The sequence below is a fragment of the Tursiops truncatus genome, chromosome 20 (genome assembly GCF_011762595.2).
Source record: "Tursiops truncatus isolate mTurTru1 chromosome 20, mTurTru1.mat.Y, whole genome shotgun sequence".
Lineage (NCBI taxonomy): Eukaryota > Metazoa > Chordata > Mammalia > Artiodactyla > Delphinidae > Tursiops > Tursiops truncatus.
In genome coordinates this window covers 57,097,185-57,117,473 of record NC_047053.1, presented here as the reverse complement: position 1 = coordinate 57,117,473, position 20,289 = coordinate 57,097,185, and the positions used below count along the sequence as shown (strand labels likewise).

The window sequence follows — 20,289 nt, the reverse complement described above, 5'->3', positions numbered from 1 at the left end:
CCTAACCGCCCACCAGGCTCTACCATCCCGCTGGCCTGGAACCCTTTACATTAAGAGGAGATTGCTCCAGGGACCCTGAGATGGCGGATCCGTGGCCTCCACGCCTACCACCAGCCACCCTTTGATATCCCGTTGCTGGTCCCTAGACAGCGTGCTGGCCTGCGCCTCTCCCAGCTTCTTAGGGACAGTCACCACCTGCGATCCAGAAACACAGTCGAGCTACACCATGAATAGATTAAATTTAAAATTCCAGACGAGTCTTCCAAAAGTTCCCATTCCGTCAAACATTTAATTGCCTTAAGGGACATATATTAGCTTAAATTCACAACAGCCCTTCTATTTCCAAGATCACTGGACCAAGGTCTCACAAGGCCACTGTTAGGACAGGGACTTGGGCTCATCTGTCTGACTATTTAAAATCTTCGTCAGGCCAGAGGAAGCGAGATTAATTTTCTCAAAGAAAATCTTTGAGGAAAAGATTTTCTCAAAGTTGCAAAAAAAATCGTTCACATAATGCAAGATAAAATAGTATCCTTACCCCAAATCTTAGCCTTGCAGCTGCCAACGTCGGTTTTAAATCCACATGGGAGGTAAAGAGAGGGGATGGAATTGCTCCGGAGCCCTCAGTTACCACTTGGCCCTCAAGCTGCACAGACAGAGGCTTCTGATAGCAGCCTCCAATGGTTGGAAATAAAGCACACACAGACCTTCGAGAACTCCACCCGAGTAAGAAAAGACCCTTTCTGTTTGTTTTCACGTATAAATAAGGTAGTTAAAATTTTCACCGTAGTATGTTTTACCTTGAGGGCCAATAAACACAAAGAACGACAGTGGTAGTCATCATTAGTCGTAATGTCAGAACGCAATGTTCAGGGTCTTTCTAATTTTAGAGAGTGATTTTTCTCTGCCATTGAAGTCAAGAAAAAAGCTGTCCCACAGAGGATCGCACAGCCCTCTGCCACCAGTGACAGTGGAGAGCTTTCTTCTTTGTCTCTTTTACTCTCTGCCATGAATTCTTCTCAGACATCATCAGAGTATGTTTCTCGATTTCAGTACATTTTTAATATGAAAGCAATGTCTTCCGACTGAAAGAACAAAAGCTTCCTGCTCTTGATTTGACCTTTGTTGGTTTGATGTGTTTTAAAAAAGATCTGGGCAACAGTTTTACAAAGAACGCCCAGAGACATTCCTGGAAAAGCAACTGAAAATAATGATGAAAAAGACTAGGAGAGGAGGCTTCTCGCTCAGCCTGACGCACGGCTGCTCTCCCCACACAGTCTCTTAAGGCCGTGGTGGTTTTGTCTGAGTCAGGAGCAACTCACTGAAGTTTTTTAAAGATACTTTAATGGGACTGTTTCTAACAGAAATTTTACTTTCACATCTGTCCAAGTGAACCAAGCCAAGTTAATATTCATTACCGATTTATCTGATTTGTAAAAATAGAAACCCCAGCCTCTTTTTAACTTTCTTTGGCCACAGGGCATGGCATGCGGGACCTTAGTTCCCCAAGCAGGGATTGAACCTGTGCCCTCGGCAGTGAAAGAGCTGAGTCCTAACCACTGGACCTCCAGGGAAGTCCCTGAAATGCCAGCCTCTCTTGAAAGCCTGAAAGTGGACCGCTCTCTGGCCCGCCATTTCCCCATCTCACCTAGCACAGGTGTGGTGCTGGTCATGTGAGCCCAGGCATATGTCTTCGGGTGTGTTCTGCTTCCTGCGGCCTCCAGCCTGCATAAGGGGCTTGCAAAGATGCCTTATGTTGGCAAAAAAATCCATGTAATATTTTCACACTTCAGACAAATAATGTAATCTTATTTTTATAATCTCCAGTAAAACATAGCACCTACCCTCAGGGAGCCCGCAGCCTATGGGAAAAAGCAGTATGTAATCAATAATTACAATTTATGTGATAATGAGGTAAAAGCAGGGGCGCTGGGGTAAGGAGGGCCTCGCTGTGGGTGTCGGCTCAGCTGCTAATTAATTAGCTGTGTGACTGTGGGTAGAATAGGAACCTCTCTAGGCCTATTCCTCCATGCATAAAAAGCCATAAGTGGACCACATGGAGCTGATTGACAGGGAGATTAAATAAAGTATGATACACTACGCAGAAGACGGCACCTGATGCATGGAACACACCGGGTAAAGGTCATCGTTGACGGCGATGGTGATGATGACGGTCACAACTGTTAGATGCACAAGGTTTGCGGCATCTTAGAGGAGGGAATGGTTACCTTGACCGCAAGGCTGAGGATGGGGGTCCTGGAGCAGGTTCCGTGTGAGAGCATCAGGGAGCAGAAGGGGCACGGGACAGCGTGTGCAAAGAAAGGCACGAGGCGCAGAGTGGGTGGGGTTCTGGGCAGAGACGCAGGTCGTTACTGGAGCACAGATGTCCTGGGAAGTCAGGCCCAGGTCAGCTTGAGAAGGTCCTCGGATGACCCGTGCCGGGGACGTCGTTCTTCAGCTACAGCTAAAAAAACCATGGAAGTACTTTTATGATGGGGGAGAGAGGGCTGGGCGGTCAGGTCCGCCTTTCAGGGAAACGGGCCGGCAGCGCAGAGTCAGCTGAAGGGAAATCTGGAAGCAGGGCGGCTGCAGTAGGCTCCCTGTCCTGTAGTAGAAGTCAAGATGCAGTAGCCTCCAGTCAGAGACCTGAGATTTCCCATCATCTACCGCGTGGATCCTGACCGTACAGCCTCCACGTGGCTCCCTCAGCCGCTGCCCCTGCACGACCTCCATCCACAGCAGACGCCGGCCCCCGCCGGCGTCCCTAAGTGCCGCACACGTCACCTCTGTGCTTCCCACTCTCCCCTCCGCCAGCAGCTCCTGTCCCTTTCGTCCACCTAGAAAGCATCCGGGTCAGATTCCATCACCTCTGTAGAGACTTCCGTCCCCTGCTTAGAGGTGATCAGTCGGCCCTGCTCCTGTCCGGGGCCTGTCACACTCCAGTCGTGCCCTTTCTGCACGTCTCGTGGGGACAGTGTAAGCTTCCAGGGGACAAAACCCGTCTCACACTCACTCTGCTCCCCACGCAGAGCTGTGCCGGGTCGCCAGCCGTCACGCTGGCTGGACACACACCCTGACCGTCATCGCTCAGAAAGCCTGTGCGACGTCTTGATGACTCCACATTCCCTAACTTTTGATTGAACGGAAATTCCTCGTACCTCTGCCGTGTGAAGGCAGAGCTTAGTCGGTGACCGTTGACATGGTGTTTTGAAGCTTTCTGCTCTGAGGCTGCGGGGCCTCGGTTCCCATCAGCTGGGAGGTGAGGGGACTCGTGCACAAAATCCTCATTCTGCTCACTGGAGCCGCCTGCGTGCATCCCGGGCGCACCGTGGGACAGTGACCGCCGTCGTGTTCCTACTTTGTGTTTTGTGTAGAACGCCGTATCTGGCAAGACAGGCCTCCTTAAACATAGGAGGTAATTGGTGCTTTGAGGGAGAGATTTAACTTATTTATAATTGTCAGGAGTTTAAAAATGCAGGAAAGAAAGAGCAGTCATGGCTTGCCTATTTTGAAAGATGCCCTCGAACCAGTTCAAAAAACCTCTGACTAAATCAGGTATTTTGCACGATATCTAACTGAAGGTTAGATCTGGGCACTTCTAGTGTAATTTTTGCTTTAAAAATAGGAAGCAACGTGTTTAGCGCTGATTGCCTCTTGAACTCTGTTGGTAGCATCGCTGCTCACCAGCATCTCTGATGACTGACAGGCTAGCTGGGCGGCCCCGTTTCGTGCGAGGTGGCGGCGTGCCAGGGAGACGACAGAGGTGGCCTTGGCCTCCCGGCAGCATCTGATGGCTGACGGCTCTCCCCTCCTCACTTGCACCCACCTCTCTGGCCATCCCGGTCCTAAACGTTGGTGCCTCCTGTGCATAAGTCTTCGCTCCTGGGAGATTCCTGGTCTCTCTCTCCCCCTGCAAGGAGCCCCCTTTCCCCGGCTTCTGCGTCCTCCACTGGCTCAGTGGTCCTCAGGTGTCCAGGCCCGGCTTCCTCATCAGCTGTGCTCGTGCCTATCTCCCGGGCACCTGAAACACAGTAAATGCGAACCCAAACCAGGCCTTCTCTTCCCCCCGTTCTCACTCTTCTTGGCACACGGCTGAGACGTAAATTCTCAGTCGACTCACCTCGTGCTTTTATTTTTCACAAGCCACTCAGTCGTCAGCTTCTGTGACACGAGGTCCCCACAGCCGTCACCCTACAACAAGAACGTCTCCTGATCCCTGCACCACGGCTGTGCCCTGAGTCCCAGGCCACCTCCCCTCCTGAGCTTCTTTACAATATTTCCGGATAATTCCTCCTCCCAGGAATGAGGAGTTGGCAGTTTCCATCGTGGTTCTCGCTGGGAGCCTGCGTCTGCATCCACGACGTGGGTAGGATAATATCTCCCTCCCGAAGTTTATGTAAGGATTAAATACAACCTTCACGACGTGTGGAAGGTTATCTGTCAGCTCCTTAATACAGTGCCTGGTGTCTGTCAGATGTTCCTAAGCGGTGCTTTCTCTTATACTTTCTGTACTTTCTACGCCATTAAATCTAAACTTTACTGCCCGCCGTGATTTCAAGGTCCCACCTCCCTATTCAAACGTATCTTCGTTCACAGTATTACTGAGCACCTACCGTGTACCACGTGTTCCAACCTCACTTCAAGGTACAAAGAGGAAACATCCAACGGAGCCCAGACCCCGCGTCCGCCTTACTGAATACCAGTCTCACTGCATAGGTCTTCCTGGCCTTTTATTCACAAAGTCGGTTACACGTCTCGGGTGTCTCCCCCTGCCCTTGGCTGGGGTTTTGCTCCTCCGTCCATGGACACCCCCTTTTCAGGAAGGGCTGATCGACTCTCCCTCTGGGAGGAAATCCAGACAGTAAACAAAAGGGAAAAACGCGTGTCTTCCCGCGGGCGTTCTCTCCAGACCCTTTCAGGGACGTACCTTTTGACGTAAAGTGGACAGTTTGCCGTCCTCTGACGCGTGTGAACTTGCCTTCCACGTGCCCACGCACCTCGCCGCACGGACTACCCACCTTCGGGTGAATCTCTGAGATCACTTTTGATCTTGGCAGCCCCGTAGGTACTCTGGACCTTCTGAAGGTCCTGTCATCTTAAGACAAAGACTGGCTAACACCCACAGTTGTGTGCGCTGAGGTTTTGATTCGTTCATTCACTCAGCAAATACTAAGGAGGCGCTGCCACAGGCCAGGCAGTGAACTGGACGCCCGAGCTGAAGGAGTCAGCCAGCCGGACACCGTCCCCGACCTGCAGTGTCACAGTCTAGGGCAGGGGTCGGCCTGCTTTCTGCCAAAAGCTAGACAGAAAAGGTTTCAGGCTTTGTGGGCCACAGGGTCTCTGTGAAGAGCCCTCAGCGAGGTCATGGCCAAGTAGCCACATGGATGATACGCAAACAAACGCGCGTGGCTGTGTCCCAATAAAACTTCATTCCCCAAAAATAGGTGGTGGGGGCTGCGCTGGTGGCGCAGTGGTTGGGAGTCCGCCTGCCGATGCACGGGACGCGGGTTCGTGCCCCGGTCCGGGAGGATCCCACATGCCGCAGAGCGGCTGGGCCCGTGAGCCATGGCCGCTGAGCCTGCGCGTCTGGAGACTGTGCTCTGCAGCGGGAGAGGCCGCAACAGTGAGAGGCCCGCGTACCGCAAAAAAAAAAAAAAAAAAAAAAAATAGGTGGTGGGCCGGATTTGCTCTGCAGTCCAAAATTTGCTGACCCCTGGTTGAGCAGATGCATCACATAAATGCAGGTTAATATTTTGCACGTTCTGCCTTGTTTCAATAGGAGTGTTTTGGGTGCGGGTGACAGAAAAGGCAGCCCAGGCAGAAGAGTCCAAGGATAGGCTGACTCCTGATCAAGGGCTGGTTTCAGGCTCTCCAGTCTCAGCTCTTCCTCCTCTGGGCTGGCTCCACTCTGTCACCTCTAGCTTCTGGGCAGCAAGATGGCTTGTCACACCCGAGTGACATCCCCCGGTGAAGTCCAGCGGGGAATGCAATGCACTGTTGGCACTGCATTCCGTACCCCCAGCGCCACCGTCCCAAGACCCCGCTTCCGCCCACCACCTCCCAGGCTTTCCGACCCCTTCCGACCCTTCAGAAGCCCAGTGTCTTTGTAATGCTCTCTACTGACCCCCCGCTCACCCTCCCTCAGAGTGTGGACTGGACTCCAAAATTCTCTCTTGTAATTTCGCCCTCCCCACCAGTCAAACTCAGTTTTCTTTCTGGCCTTCAACTCAGCCATAGAAGGACGGGGTTCTGCATAAACTAACCCACAGTGAATAGGAGCGTCTGGTGATGTCCCTTAACCCTCCCACAGATTTCTGCTTGGGAGGGATCCAGGCTGGGTGGGTGGTCTTGAGCTGGGATCCCTCCCTGAAATCATTGATCAGGGAGCACTTGTTCCCCACCTGCAGCGAGGGTCTGAGAAAACCCGTGGACACAGCAGTCACTGTTGTGGCTTGGCTAAATAATACGGCTCAAAAGCAGATAAGTCGTGCTTCCAGACGCATGTAGGTTATTTCTATTGTACAATGAGGATTCATTTGCAGTCGATTCTGAATCCATAGAGGCTTCTGGTCATGATGTCCTTTCTCAGTCAGAGGCCAAACGGAGCCCTCAGGCTAAGCACAGACACACGCAGATAATCAGCCGAAAGTCTAAAAGATTGGCTACATGAAATATATACTTCAATTTAATTCGTGACTTATATGCATAATAATATAGTGAAATACGTTACATACGTGTAACCTCCATTATATGCTGTAGTGATGTTTATTGAACTTGACTAAGTGCCGCTGTTGTAAAAATTATACATGTATTGAATCCTCTAGTCCTCACAGTAGCCTTGAGAAGTTTTCATTCCCATTTTCCTGATAAGGAAGCAAGCACAGAGAAGTTAACCTTCCCAGGGCACGCAGTTTAGAGGCACAGCCCAGATTCAGTCCCCGACGTTTCTCTTCCAGAGTCTGGGCTCTTAACCCCTAGGCGTTACTGTACTGAGTTAAAGGCAGGTGGCAGCCGTCTGCCCTTGTACAGGAAGGCTCTGCTGGGTCATGTCACGGGGCACCCCTGTGCCTCGAACACTCGGCGGTGATGGGTAAAATACAAACAAAGCAGAAGATGTATTTGGTATCGAAAGCGTGATGAGCACGTGTGTGGCTGGAAGCGGATCAGAACCCCAGAGTGGTGGGTGAAGCTGAAGCCTCCGGGACGGGATCCCAAGCCCGACAGCAGGCAGAGGCGGCTGGGAGGAAAGGCCCGGGGACGGAGATGCAGAAAGGGCTCTTGCTGGTGAGTGACAAGAGACTGGGTCGCAGCTGGAAAGCCAGGCTGGTGTGGAGACTGTGGACCTCCGTCACCTGCCCGTAACCAGGGCCGTGGCTTCTCCAAGGCGGGAAGGCAGCGACCCAGACATAGCCACATCAGGGTCTTGGGAAGCTGCCCCGGCTGGGTGCCTGGACCTACAGCAGCCCTGAGAGCACCACAGAGCAGGACCCGCCAGCATCCCGAGTCCAGGTGGAGGCAGTGGCACGACCCCCCATGAGACAAGAAGGAACCATCAGAGAAACACGAGAAAGGCCCTGGTGAGAACAGGCACCCGGGCACTTGGTGAATAAACTCAAAGCAGGCTAAGCTGTCTGATGTTGCAGACGTGGGGAGACTCTCTGGGGAGACCGCGGGGTGAGAGACGTTTAAGGGCCAACTGGGCGGGACCTCGTTGGCCACGTAAAGGATTTTGATTTTCACTTTAAAGATGGAGCAAATTTGACTCGAAAAGCAAAACCAACATACGGGCATTGCAGTAGTTGGGGGCAAACTGAGGCACCGTGGACGGGGATGGGCCAGTGGAGAGGCAGCTAGGAGGTGACATCAACTCTAAGAGTCCTTACGGTTCCTTGGCGCTCTGCCGAACTGACCCCACGGGGCTTGGTTGGAACGCGCTTTGTAAAGTAACACTAGGCGCTGTCACTCTGCTGACCCCGCCGACACGTGTGAAAACCCGCAGGATTTCCCAGTGGCGACTCAGCAACCGGCCTCCCCGCGGCTCAGCTCTTGGAAAGTGAGTCTGGTATTGGCTGCATTTGCACCTGTGATAAAATACCGTGTGTTTGCGACCCCGTCCCTACGTTGTTTGTACAGAGCTACTCACTTCCGCCTCGTTGTTTTTACGGTAGGAGGTTGACGTATTTGCCGTAGTTTGGACGTCCTGACATGACTAATTGATGCAGGGCCACCAGACATGTGTTACTTCTCCCTTCCATATTTTTAATGAAATGATAGAGTTCCAAGGTTCGATCTTTTTTTCAACACCACTTTGAATTTTTCTCTGCAGACACCCTCTTGGCTCAGGTCCACTTCATACACTCCTATTTATCACATGAGTATTTACCTGATTATACAGGATGTGAGCTTTACTCCATTGTGATGCTGAACTCCAGGTCTGAGGTTCTTGGTCTTCACAGTCTATTTTTTTTTTTTTTTTTTTTTTGCGGTACGCAGGCCTCTCACTGCTGTGGCCTCGCCCGTTGCGGAGCACAGGCTCCGGACACGCAGGCTCAGCGGCCATGGCTCACGGGCCCAGCCGCTCCGCGGCATGTGGGATCTTCCCGGACCGGGGCACGAACCTGCGTCCCCTGCATCTGCAGGCGGACCCCCAACCACTGCGCCACCAGGGAAGCCCTTCATAGTCTATTTTTAAAGTCAAAGGGAATACTGTCAGTGCTGTGCCTTCGAGGGAAAGGTGGGCGGTCTGTGGCCAGAGGCAAGCACAGCCCTCCCTGTTCACGTGGGTACCAGGTTATACATACGCCGCTTCCACTCGGCTTACATTACAGGAGCGTCACTGTTTGTCGTGATGTCCTGAGTTTCCTAATCTTCCTTTCCTAAAGGAAAGAAGATGGAAATGGAGAGAGAAGTAACCATTGTGGAGAGAGGGAAGCTGTGTCTATTGGGTGGGATGCTGGAGGGACGAGGAATAGCGGATAGTTCTACACGGTGCTTCTCGAGGGCAGTGGGAAGGGTGAGGTGGGACGGAAATTCCTTCCAAGAAGGACTCAAGCGAGAACGACCTTTGAATTCTTCCGCATTTCATAAACATCATGCACTAATACAGTTGGACACCGTATGTGAATAAGATTTAATATTCAAATCTAATAGTAAAATAGATTTACATGTAAACAATTTTGACCTCCCTTAGTTTGTATGCCCATCAAACCCTTTGCTTAGATCAACTCAACTTCCCCTTGTTTCTTGCCGGGTTAACAGCCAGAGGGGGAAGGCAGGGAGGAGGGAGAGGGGCACGGTTAGCAGTTAGCAGTTAATAGTCTGCACTTAGTCTGTAGACAAATGTCATCATTCCCTCATTATTTCCCCTCAAACACATCCTGGGACAGACGTGGGGACAGAAAAATAGTAGCGGGAGTCAAAAGTGATAAACAGAAAAAAAAAAGTGATATACAGGACTATATGCTAATTCTTTCCTTCCTCCTTCTCCTTTTGCTGTGGAACAAACTTAGATATATCCTTCACTGGTCGGACTTTAAAATGTGTGCTTATGTGGGGGATTTGCGGAACTTTTGTTTTAGGTCAGTATGTGTACTGCATTTGTACAGATGTTTAAAAATTAGTCTTATCATAAATGCTTGGTAAATTAAAATTTTAAACCAATGGGAAAGTATAGGGAAAACATACCATATTGGAACCAATTGTTGTTGGCACTGTTGTTATTGTTGTCATTAAAAAAATTAAATAAATAGAGCAAAGATCAGCTGGATGTCTGGAAGGCTGTCCCCTGGCCCCTGTTGCGCTAGGGAGAGCACAACTGTGCAGTGGATGAAACTGCTCTAGCTGGTGGTGTCTGTGAAGGAAACCCGTCAGCATGTGGGAAGATTGTGTGAGAAACTGCAGAGCACAGTGGCTAAGAATATGTGCTGGAGGGTCAGACTGCTTGAGTTCAAATTTGTGCTTACCTCATTGGGTTGCCAGAGGGATTAAACACTTCTTAAAATACTCAGAATTGTAACCGGCACATAGAAAGTACTCAATAAACGTTTGCTGGTAGTAACGTCATTAACCTCATAAGTAGAGTAAAACGGATTGGTTAAAGTTTTCCATGACTTTATTAAAGTCATAGGCGTCTGCTTGGTATAATGATGATTAAATTCAGGATTTGGGTTTAAGGATTCAGGATAGTAATATTTTCCTGAGTGATAGTCTCACCCACAGGAGAGGTAATGTCGGATTTTCCAAGGGCCCATTTTAAGTTCACTCAGATTCACCAAAATCATAAAAACAAAGAAGAAAGGGATAGACAGAAAGTAGAAATAGCAAGATCCTCTAAAAGTTGGGGAGTATAGCGTACTGAATTTTAAAAGTGGTGCAAGGGATGGTGGTGATCAATGAATGACCTTGCTCACGCACAATTTTCTGCTGTCTGCGACTCGCCTCCAGTAGAGGGAGACCATCAGGTGTGAAAAGTGAAGTGGGAAAAAAAGAGAGTCCAGAGAAGCTATGAACATTAACTAAAGAGCTTCAGTACTTGGCCCTGATCTCCAACATAGCTGAAAACTAAGAGCAGGTGGGCCCCAAGAACAAACGAAATAATAGGTTTGATCAAAGGGTGTTGATGACAGCAAAACTGAACCACAGCTGTGGCCTGCCCCAGCTTACTCCCCACCTCAGCATTCAGAAAATTGCTGGTTCCATTCAAAAATGAAATTTAAATTTTTTTTAAGAAAAAGGAACGAGGTTAAGAGCCTTGCTAGATTAAGAGAGAGAGAAAGAAGGAGTGGAAGCAAAAAGCAAATTAGAACATAGATCTAATGGGAAATTACCCAAGAAGTAAGGAGAAGGTTCAGACAAATTACAGTTCTTTGAAACCAAAACAGTTCTTCATAATGTCAAAGCATTTACAAAACACATTGACGTATCTCTCTGTCAAGGAAAAAGGTGGGGAGAGAGAGAAGAAGAAGAGAGATGTGTTTAAAGATGATATAATTCAACAAAGATGAGAAGTGATTTCTCAGAGTTTAGGAAGAAAGGTAGTCAAAATCAAGAGATTACAGAGATTGAAACCATAGTAGAAGAAACAAAAATGGGAAAATCATAACTGAAAACATCTAAGGAAATACGGTGATCACACAAAATAAAATGAAAATAGAAAACAGATATAAATTGATAAGAAAGTAAAATAATAGAGAAGATTGTAAATATGGAAGATTGTCAAAGAAGAGCCAACACATGCAAAATCTCTGTTCCTGAAGAAGAGAACAAATAGAAAAAAAATCATATATAACATGAATATATGTAACTATTGATATAATAGAAAACAATTCTAACAGAAGAAGCTTTTCTTCAAAGAATTGAATATAAAGATAGAAAGAGGGACTTCCCTGGTGGCACAGTGGTTAAGACTCCATGCTCCCAAAGCAGGGGGCCTGGGTTCGATCCCTGGTCAGGGAACTAGATCCCACACGCATGCCGCAACTAAGGAGCCCTCCTTGCCGCAACTAAGACCCAGTGCAACCAAATAAATAAATAAATAAATTTTTTTTTTAAAAGATAGAAGGAGCACACACATTGTCTCAGGAAAATTGATATAGAATCATTAATACAAAAACATATCCCAGTGAAGTTACCTAATCGAGGGAAAAATAAAATCATATGGACATCCAAGCAGAGAAAGAAAGTCACATTCAACATGGAAAAAAAATTAGCCTAACTTCAGACTTCACCATAGCAATGCCAGAAGACATTGAGGAAACACCTCCAAAGTTCTGAGAGAAAGAACGTGGGACAGAAGCATTTTTATACCCAGACAAGTTATATTTCAAATGGACAGGCAGAGGGCAGACATTCTAAACAAACAGGGATACAAAAAATAGAGCAAACGTGAGTCCTTTTTAAGAGTAGTAGCTCAAAATTTCAGAGCCAGTGATGAGCGACAGAAAAAAAATACTCAATATATAGTAGCCTGTGAGCCCTTGATAAAGGTTGCCCCTAAAGTCTGATTTATAAACCATGTGTTTTACTTTGTGTTTGCCTTTCATTTGAGTCAACTGACAGATGTTACTATTGGACTTACGTCCAAGAAGATAAAATGGGAAAAATCAAATATTTCTTCAGTGGGAGAGATCATTTTTCATCATTTTTGTTTACCCTTTAGGCATAAATCACAAGATTGTAACATACCTGAAAAAAATACTTTGCTAAAAATTTAAAAACTGTGTTCTAGAACATTTGCCATGGGATTGTAGTAGGTAATAAACTATTAGAGCACATTTCCACCTTAGTTTAGTTTAGTATAAGAAAATTTGGGAATTAAAGGCTAGTCATTTTAAATTATCCTCAGTAAATCCATAGACTTGTCTAACTGAACTCAGTGGCACATATTTTCATAGTCCATTACCTTATTTCCAGGTGTGTCCAATGACTCATTTGTGGGATACACTGCAATTCAGCTTTAATATTTAGTTAAGTCCCACACAGCACATGCAACACAGTGTTGAATTCCATAGCATCTCAGATTAGGAGAAGGAGAAATAAAGAAACAGAGCTGAAGGAGGGCACCAAGACGGACACACTCACATTCGTGCTCCCCCTCAGACACACCTCTTCATCCTGCTGAGGCATATTCCTCCAAAGACTTTTCTTCCACCTTCCTTACCTGTTTGTAGTTGGATGAGCCGCCGGCTTTTCCTTGACCAGCCCAGTGACCATCAGTTAGTTGAGCAAGACCTGGCTGTATTCCAGAGGCAGAGGGAAACTCATGAATCAGAGATGCTCACGATGACAAGGGCCCTCTGGTTTCCTGTATGGGGAGGCTTGGAGACACAGCTGTGCAGATTTTCCTTCACTCGCATCTTCATAATCACATGGTGATATCAGGCACCCAGGTACCTAGACGGTTAGCGGGGAGTGTCTTAGCCAAACAGATGACATACCACGAATTGTCCTCACACACAGCTTAGTATGATCACAACCCACACCCTGATCAGGAAGAGGACGTAGGATTAGCATCGTGTGTACATAATGAGTGGAGAAGAGAGGACAGGTATTTTCCTTATCCAATGCCAAAAACTGTGTCAACGAGGATTTTAAAGAAATAAAGTGCTGGTGCAGGGACTCTCTCTCCCAGATTGACAAGGACAGAGCACCTTGTTCAGTTTGTGTTTCCTCTTATTTCATCTCAGTTGTCTGGTTTCTGACCACATGTAACAAACTTACCTTTGTAATGAATGGACATTATTCTGGGATTTCTTAAATTGAAAACAATCATTTCTGTGGTTAAAAAGATACGCTTTTTTTGTTCATTTTAGATAACTTACATACGACAAGAATATGAAACAAAATTTAAAGGATTGATGCCAGCATCTCTAAGACAAGAACTTGAAGACACTATCTCCTCCCTAAAGTCACAGGTAATTTCTAGAATCAGGGAATTTTCCAAGGGTTTAGATCAGCGGTCCCCAACCTTTTTGGCACTAGGGACCGGTTTCATGGAAGACAGTTTTTCCACAGCCGGTGGGGGGTGCGGGGGGGTGGCGCGGGGGGCAGGGGGATGGTTCGGGTGATAATGTGAGCGACAGGGAAGCTTGCCCGCCGCTCACCTCCTGCTGTGCGGCCCAGTTCCTAACAGGCTGCGGACCAGTACCGGTCCACGGCCCGGGGGGGCTGGGGACCCCTGGTTTAGATGATGTGCATATCTTAATTAATGTTTGTTTCTGAACTGATGCCAGAAATCCATGTGATGTCACAGAACAACCGAGTGCCCAGGATGAATTGTTTTTTGTTTTGTGGGGTTTTTTAGAATTTTTTCTTACTAGCTTAAGAACTCTTTGTCTCGATAAGATTTTCTTAAAAGCATCCTTGAAATTGAAAAGCTCAGTTATGGTTACTTTTATTTACAGTCTGCATTCCAACACAGACTCACCCTTTTATTCTTGGTTCCAGGCCCAAAATGCCATCAGTTAGCACATTGCTAACTCCTTATCATGTGAAAGTGCAGAGAAATAAAAAACATGGCTAAGTTAGAAGCATTTTTACTCTGGTGTATTTTATATGATTGTCAGAGATAACAAGATGCATTTTAGGATCGAGGCAGGTTAATGACATGGTATTCAAACAATTCAGTTAAATATTGATATTTCTGCTGAAACGTGTAGTTCTTGGTACAGTAGTTTATAAGAGATAAAATTGACTTCAATTTAGATATTAATTAAAAACTTCCTACATAAGTTTTCTCTAAAACAAGTTTTATATATTGCTGTAAATATTTTATATAGCATTAGTTTTATAGATTCCTGGTTTTTTGAAAAACAAATGTTTTAACTCAACATGAGAAGAAGTTCACATATTCCCATTTCTAATACACTTAGAAATTTAAAACATACTTTTTTCCTGGAAAAGCTCTGCAAGGGAAAGATTTCTTTTCTCTTTGTGCCAAGAACAATGCCTGTCACAGAGTAGGTCCTCAAGAAATTTATTGACGAATGAAACAAATGCTGTAGTTTGATGAAATTCACGTTAGCTCTTTATAATGTATAGGACAGATACGTGGAGCAGATGTTAGCCTGCCTTTTCTGTTCCCCTCAGCAGAAGTCTCTTATCTGAAAATGAAAAGTTCATTACATCAACCCTTATGCTACTGTTAGCTATCGCTTCTGTAGGCTAAGAAGTTTGGCTGTGCTCACTCCTACCTATAAAAATAAGTATGACAGGAGGGTGTTAACTTACAAAGGATCAGGTCGTCTTTATTTACGTGGAAGGCTCTCCTCAAGATGTGGCTTACCCATTCACTTTGTAGGAGGGCTTTCTTAGGGTCAGCTGTGTAGGACCCAGCACCTTCAGAGCAGGTATTTTTAAGAAAAAAAGAAAGAAAAGAAAGAGAAATCTGATATCCACCTGCAGGGCTTCTGCTATCATTCACATCATTTCACTGTAATAAAAGCCACTCAGCCTCCTAAAACTGGATGTTGACCCAGAAAGAGAGCGCTGCCAGCTGCGTGAGGGCCTCAGAATCGGCAGCTGTGCAGAGGCGCAGCCCACAGAGCCAGCAGACTTAGTTTGAGAGCGCAGGTGCCTGTGTTTTTGAAAATTGTTGGAATTCCAGTGGCAAAGCACGGTGGAGGCAGGGAAGTGGGATCAGCGTAGTCCCTGCATCTGTCAAAGTTATCAGTGGTCCTGTGGGTCACTGGATTAATTGGATAAAATTCAGACCAGGGTGATGTAAAGAGTCAGAAAAGCAGCGGGGCCACTTTGATATGTACCCATTTAGAAAAGCCGTGCTCAGGGAGATCAGCTCGGTGCTTTGTGACCACCTAGAGGGGTGGGATAAGGGAGGGTGGGAGGGAGACACAAGAGGGAGGGGATACGGGGATGTATGTATACGTGTAGCTGGTTCACTTTGTTATACAGCAGAAACTAACACACCATTGTAAAGCAATTAGACTCCAATAAAGATGTAAAAAAAAAAGAAGAAAAGCCGTGCTCCCTCTCTCCAAGCACAGTTTCTACTCTGCCAGCTGTCCTGTCTTGCATAACCATGTTTCAGAATCGACCGTTGCCATGGTTTCAGTTCAGACCAAAGAGACAAGAGTAAAGCTCCAAAGTGATCAAATGCCACTGACTCCTGGTCACGTTAAGCCATAGTGTAAGTGTCCGGAAACTACTTCCAGTGGGTTGTGGAAAGTGCTTTTGAATTCATGCCTGATACAGGTATTTTTAATAGTATAGAAATTCATGCTTCAGGCTAATCCAACCATGCTGTGAAGGTCTGACTGAAGAGACTCTTCTTGACAGCCCAGTTTCCCCCATCCCCAGCCCCTCAGCGGCAGGGGCCACAGGGTGGTACCTGCCAGGATCTCTGGACTAGGCAGTTCCTGTTAGTCACTTCCTGTCATCCTCATGACCTTGGGAACTGGCTGTCGTTCACCCCATTTCACAGATGAGGCATCAAGAGAAAAAGGACCTTTCCTAGCGCTGTGGAGGCCAAGTCAGGAGCTGAACGCCAGTTGGCCTAACTCCAGACAGAGCGCAGGCTCTTCCCACGACAAAATACTACCTCTGCAACCTCAGGGAATCCCCGGAGAGATTAAGGTTTCTAGTAGGCAGTAATGTTGTTTCCACTCACTCACTCATTCCTGAAACAGCTAGGGAATGCCAGCTACATGTCCAGCCCTGAAAAAGAAACTGGGGTTACAGAGACGCTCCAACATTATCCCTGCCCCAGGAGAGCTCTCGGGTGTGAGGGAGAGACGTGAAGACAGATCACCAGAAGGCAGTTGGAAAAGTGCTAAGAACAGAACAGGAGAACACAGAGGAGGGGCCGCTGGCTGCCTGGGGCAGGAGGTGATGAGGGGCAGCGCTGGAGGGGGGGCAGAAGAATTCAGGAGCAGAGGTGACCTTGAACCCAACAGTGGACAGTGAATAGGAGGTAGTTGGCCAAGGATTCCCAAGCAGACGATGGCAGATGGCCGCAAAGGGCCAAAGGGCCGCAGAGTAGGAAGGATGCGAGGTGGAAGGTGGTGATGGTGGAAGAGAGGAGATGAAGCGCCCAGGTGGGCCAGGGCCAGGTCCAAACAGCTCTGCAGTGCGGGGTTTGAACTGGGTTCTGTAGCCTCTGATGGAGTGCCAGTGGGGATGGGATGTGATCAAATACAAAACCACAGCATTAGCATTCAACAGATCCTCTGCGTTTTATCTAGAGAGTTGTCTGAATTTAAATAAAATCCGACCAGACACTGTATCTGCACAGTGTCGCCCTGTAAGCCACCTTCACCTCTTCTCACACGAGGTCTCTTTTCTAGGTTAACTTTCTGCAAAAGAGGGCATCCATCCTTCAAGAGGAGCTGATGACCTACCAGTGCAGAAGGTACTGTTGTGGCCAGAATGTCTCCTGAGTAGTTTGTACTGTCTGCACCTGTGGGTCTCCCGGTTGGGTGTTAAAATCTTCATTAAAAATGCGTTGGGGCTTCCCTAGTGGCGCAGTGGTTGAGAATCTGCCTGCCGATGCAGGGGACACGGGTTCGAGCCCTGGTCTGGGAGGATCCCACATGTCACGGAGCGACTGGACCCGTGAGCCACAACTACTGAACCTGCGCATCTGGAGCCTGTGCTCCGCAACAAGAGAGGCCGCGACAGTGAGAGGCCCGCACACCGCGATGAAGAGTGGCCCCCGCTTGCCTCAACTAGAGAAAGCCCTCGCACAGAAATGAAAACCCAACACACCCAAAAATAAATAAATTAATTAATTAATTTAAAAAATTCGTAAACATATCAGTTTTGAAAAAAAAGACTTATTTTTCGTAAAGAGCCTGTCTTGGAGAAGACCCCCTCCTTGTACCATCCAAACGAGATGAGGGTCCGCCAGTGCCTGACAAGGCCGGGCTCACCTGCAGAGTCACGACAGGACGTTGCCTTGAAGCCCAGTTGCAGGGTTAAGGAGACACTGTCTTCCTCTTAAGAGAGTGAGATGGCGTGGTCCTCAGTGTGGTCACCCGCATCTCCAGAGCCCCACATCCCTGGACACTTGGCTCTGTAGCAGATGTTTACCAACCCCAAATATCAATAGATAAACGGCTCCGTGGTGTGCAAACACTGTGCCCCCAGGAGCGCACACCTCGGGGATGCAGGAGACCCTTCCAGTCAAAGGTTCCCAGAGACGTCACTGACATAGATCACATTTACCTGTTCTGACAGCCCTCCTCTTGGTACAGTGAAAGGCTGAACCATTTAGTTGGCACTGGATTAAAAGTAAAAACTTTGGATACACAGTACCATGTATAAAATAAACAACAAGGACCCCAGGGGACTATAGCGCAGGGGACTATATTCAATATCTTATAATAACCTACAATGGAAAAGAATCGAAAAAATATGTACGGAGATATATTTGAATCACTTTGCTGTACACCTGAAACTAACACAACGTTGTAAATCAGCTATACTTCAGCTTTCAAAAAGTAAAAACTTTGAGACTCATTCACCTTTCAAAAGATTCTTGGTACAGATAGGGCTTGATCCCTTATGGGTGTCAGTGATGAAATTTTGATATCAAATATACCTTTTAGCCTCTCTCCAGCTCCTCCTGAGTTAGAACATATTTTGTTATGGACGTGCCCGTTAAACCGAGAGAAGGTTGTAACTTTGGGGTTTTTGATCTTCAGGTAACCACGTGGTGACATACCTGAGAAACCCAGGAGAGTGGGATGGATCTAACCGTCGGGACAGAGCTTTGGATTTCTTCCCACAGGTTTGAAGATTTGGATGTTGTAAAGTAAATTGTGAGATCAATGGCGTTTTTTAATACTTAAATGTAATTAAGATCATAAAAACATGCATCACTCATACACTAACGGGGTGGTTTTATTTGCGTCTGCCTACATTATTTTTTTTAACATTCCTTTATTTCTGATTTCCATATCTGTGTGCGTTTGAGTGTGTACTGAGAACTGCTTATATTGGGAAAAGAAATGATTTCTTGCGATGCCTTGTTAATGCCTTTACATAGAATTTTACCAGTTGCAGCTGATCAAAATCACGTTTGTAGAATCATATAAAAATTTAACGCTTACATTGTTTTCGTGTTCATGTTCATATATTATTAAAATATTACTTTGTATTTTCAGTTTTATTTCTACTTTTTAATTGCACCTCGTTTGCTAAAATAAATATGACATGGCAGTCTTTCCCTAGAATATACTGACCATCTCAAATTGTGCTACGGGAAGAAATACCTATGTCATGTCAGAAATCAAACCCATAAGTAGTGCATTTATTTAGAACAAAAGTCACTGAGTCACCTGACGTCAGTCCAGGTATTTGTCATGTTGGTTGTCAGTCTCATCTGGGACCAGAGGCAGGATAGGGTACGAATTTTATGTAGCAGCTCCGGTTTTATTGTTACTTGCTTGATCTCTGATTTTGTGGTTGTGGTTTAATTATAATATCAATTGACGCTCCTTAAGGAAGCCTGAAAATGTCAAGATGTGTTGGGAGGATACTCAGCACACCAGCAAGTGATGACAGAAGGAGCTTTGCTCAGTCCTGTTTTCCTTGTGGAGAGAATTTGGTGTTGGCTCCCAAGGCTGGGTGTTTTCAGTCCCCACCCGAATGCCAGTAAGCAGTTCTGTGCTGATTGGTCGACGCTGATTTGCCAAGGGAACCTTGAACCGCAGCGGATGGTCATGTTCTCTGGGCTGTGCCGTGGTGCCTATGCCGCAGGCCCTCGGAGGCTCTCGGAAGATCTGGGGCGTGCGCAGGGCTGCAATCACCCGGTTTGCTGTGAAAGGACAGGGCAGAACGTTTACTTCGTTTTTCAAATTCTTTTCCCTTTCCCACGCCCATCTTTGTTGTTTGCTGCTCAAGGATTAATTACCCTTTTTTGTACTGTAACTGAGACGTGGGATGATAAGGAAGTAGCAGGTTTTCCAGCCGCTTCCACAGCCAGGCCAGGGTCAGCAAGAACACCGCCTGGTCATCAGTGAGAGGCCTCCGAGTCTCGGCCTGGTCACCACGCTGCCTGCTAAGGTTCACCCGACACCTCCTCCAGGAATGTAGGTCTCTGTCCTCTGAAAGATCGGGTTTTCCTTGCATGTGAAATAAATGATAGCACTGGCTTAAAGACTGTTCGGAGAAAAAGCAAAACTGTATCAGATGCTATTAAAACTAGCTAACAAGGAAAGACAGTTGGTACTCAGACTGTGATTTAGCACTCGGTAGGGAACGATTGCGACCCCGTGATTAGTTTTAAGCCCTTCTGTACAGACCGTGGCAGACGGGTTGACGGTCAGCAGATTTCATTAGGAAGGTTATTTAGCGGCTTGAAGTGAAAACACCTTGTGAGTTGCGTCGTGCGCTGCCTTTGGGTAAATAGGTGTTTTGAAAGTTGCCTGCTGTTCTTTCGTTTCCTTATTTCAAGGGTTATGAAATTACAAACATGGGTGGACCTTGCACATCACCCAGATCCGGTTTCCCTTCTGAAGAGTGTCGTACAGGTCAGCTGGATTGTGTGTGGTAGGGGCTAGGTGGCTGACACTGGTGTTTCTGTAAACGTCCTCTGATAAGGAAGAGGAAGAAAGATTGCACTTGGCATGTTGAAAAGTCCTTCCTGAGTTGAGTACTCAGTTTAAAAGTGGCTACCGGGAGAGAAAGCAAGTGCTTAGGAATAAATTGTAAACCGTGTGCCTTATTGTAAAGTCATCTAAGATGTCATCCTCGCTCTTATCTGGTGGAAGATCCATTGCCCATCACAAGTACCTAATTTAGCCACATTGCCAGCAGTCGTGGGCACTGCCC

General features: G+C 47.0%; 1 protein-coding gene across 25 annotated transcripts in view; it reads left to right on the top strand.

Annotated features, from left to right (window-relative positions):
- Positions 1–18,341, top strand: part of CEP112 (centrosomal protein 112) — a 416,875-nt gene extending 398,534 nt beyond the window's left edge. For all 25 annotated transcript variants that reach the window (XM_019938648.3, XM_073796991.1, XM_073796992.1 and 22 more), the window contains 3 exons: positions 13,311–13,412; positions 16,800–16,864; positions 18,159–18,341. In XM_019938648.3, coding sequence (XP_019794207.2) covers positions 13,311–13,412; positions 16,800–16,864; positions 18,159–18,162 — 171 coding nt within the window. In that variant the 3' untranslated portion in view covers positions 18,163–18,341. The remainder of the gene's footprint in view (positions 1–13,310; positions 13,413–16,799; positions 16,865–18,158) is intronic.
- The last annotated feature ends 1,948 nt before the right edge of the window (positions 18,342–20,289 follow it).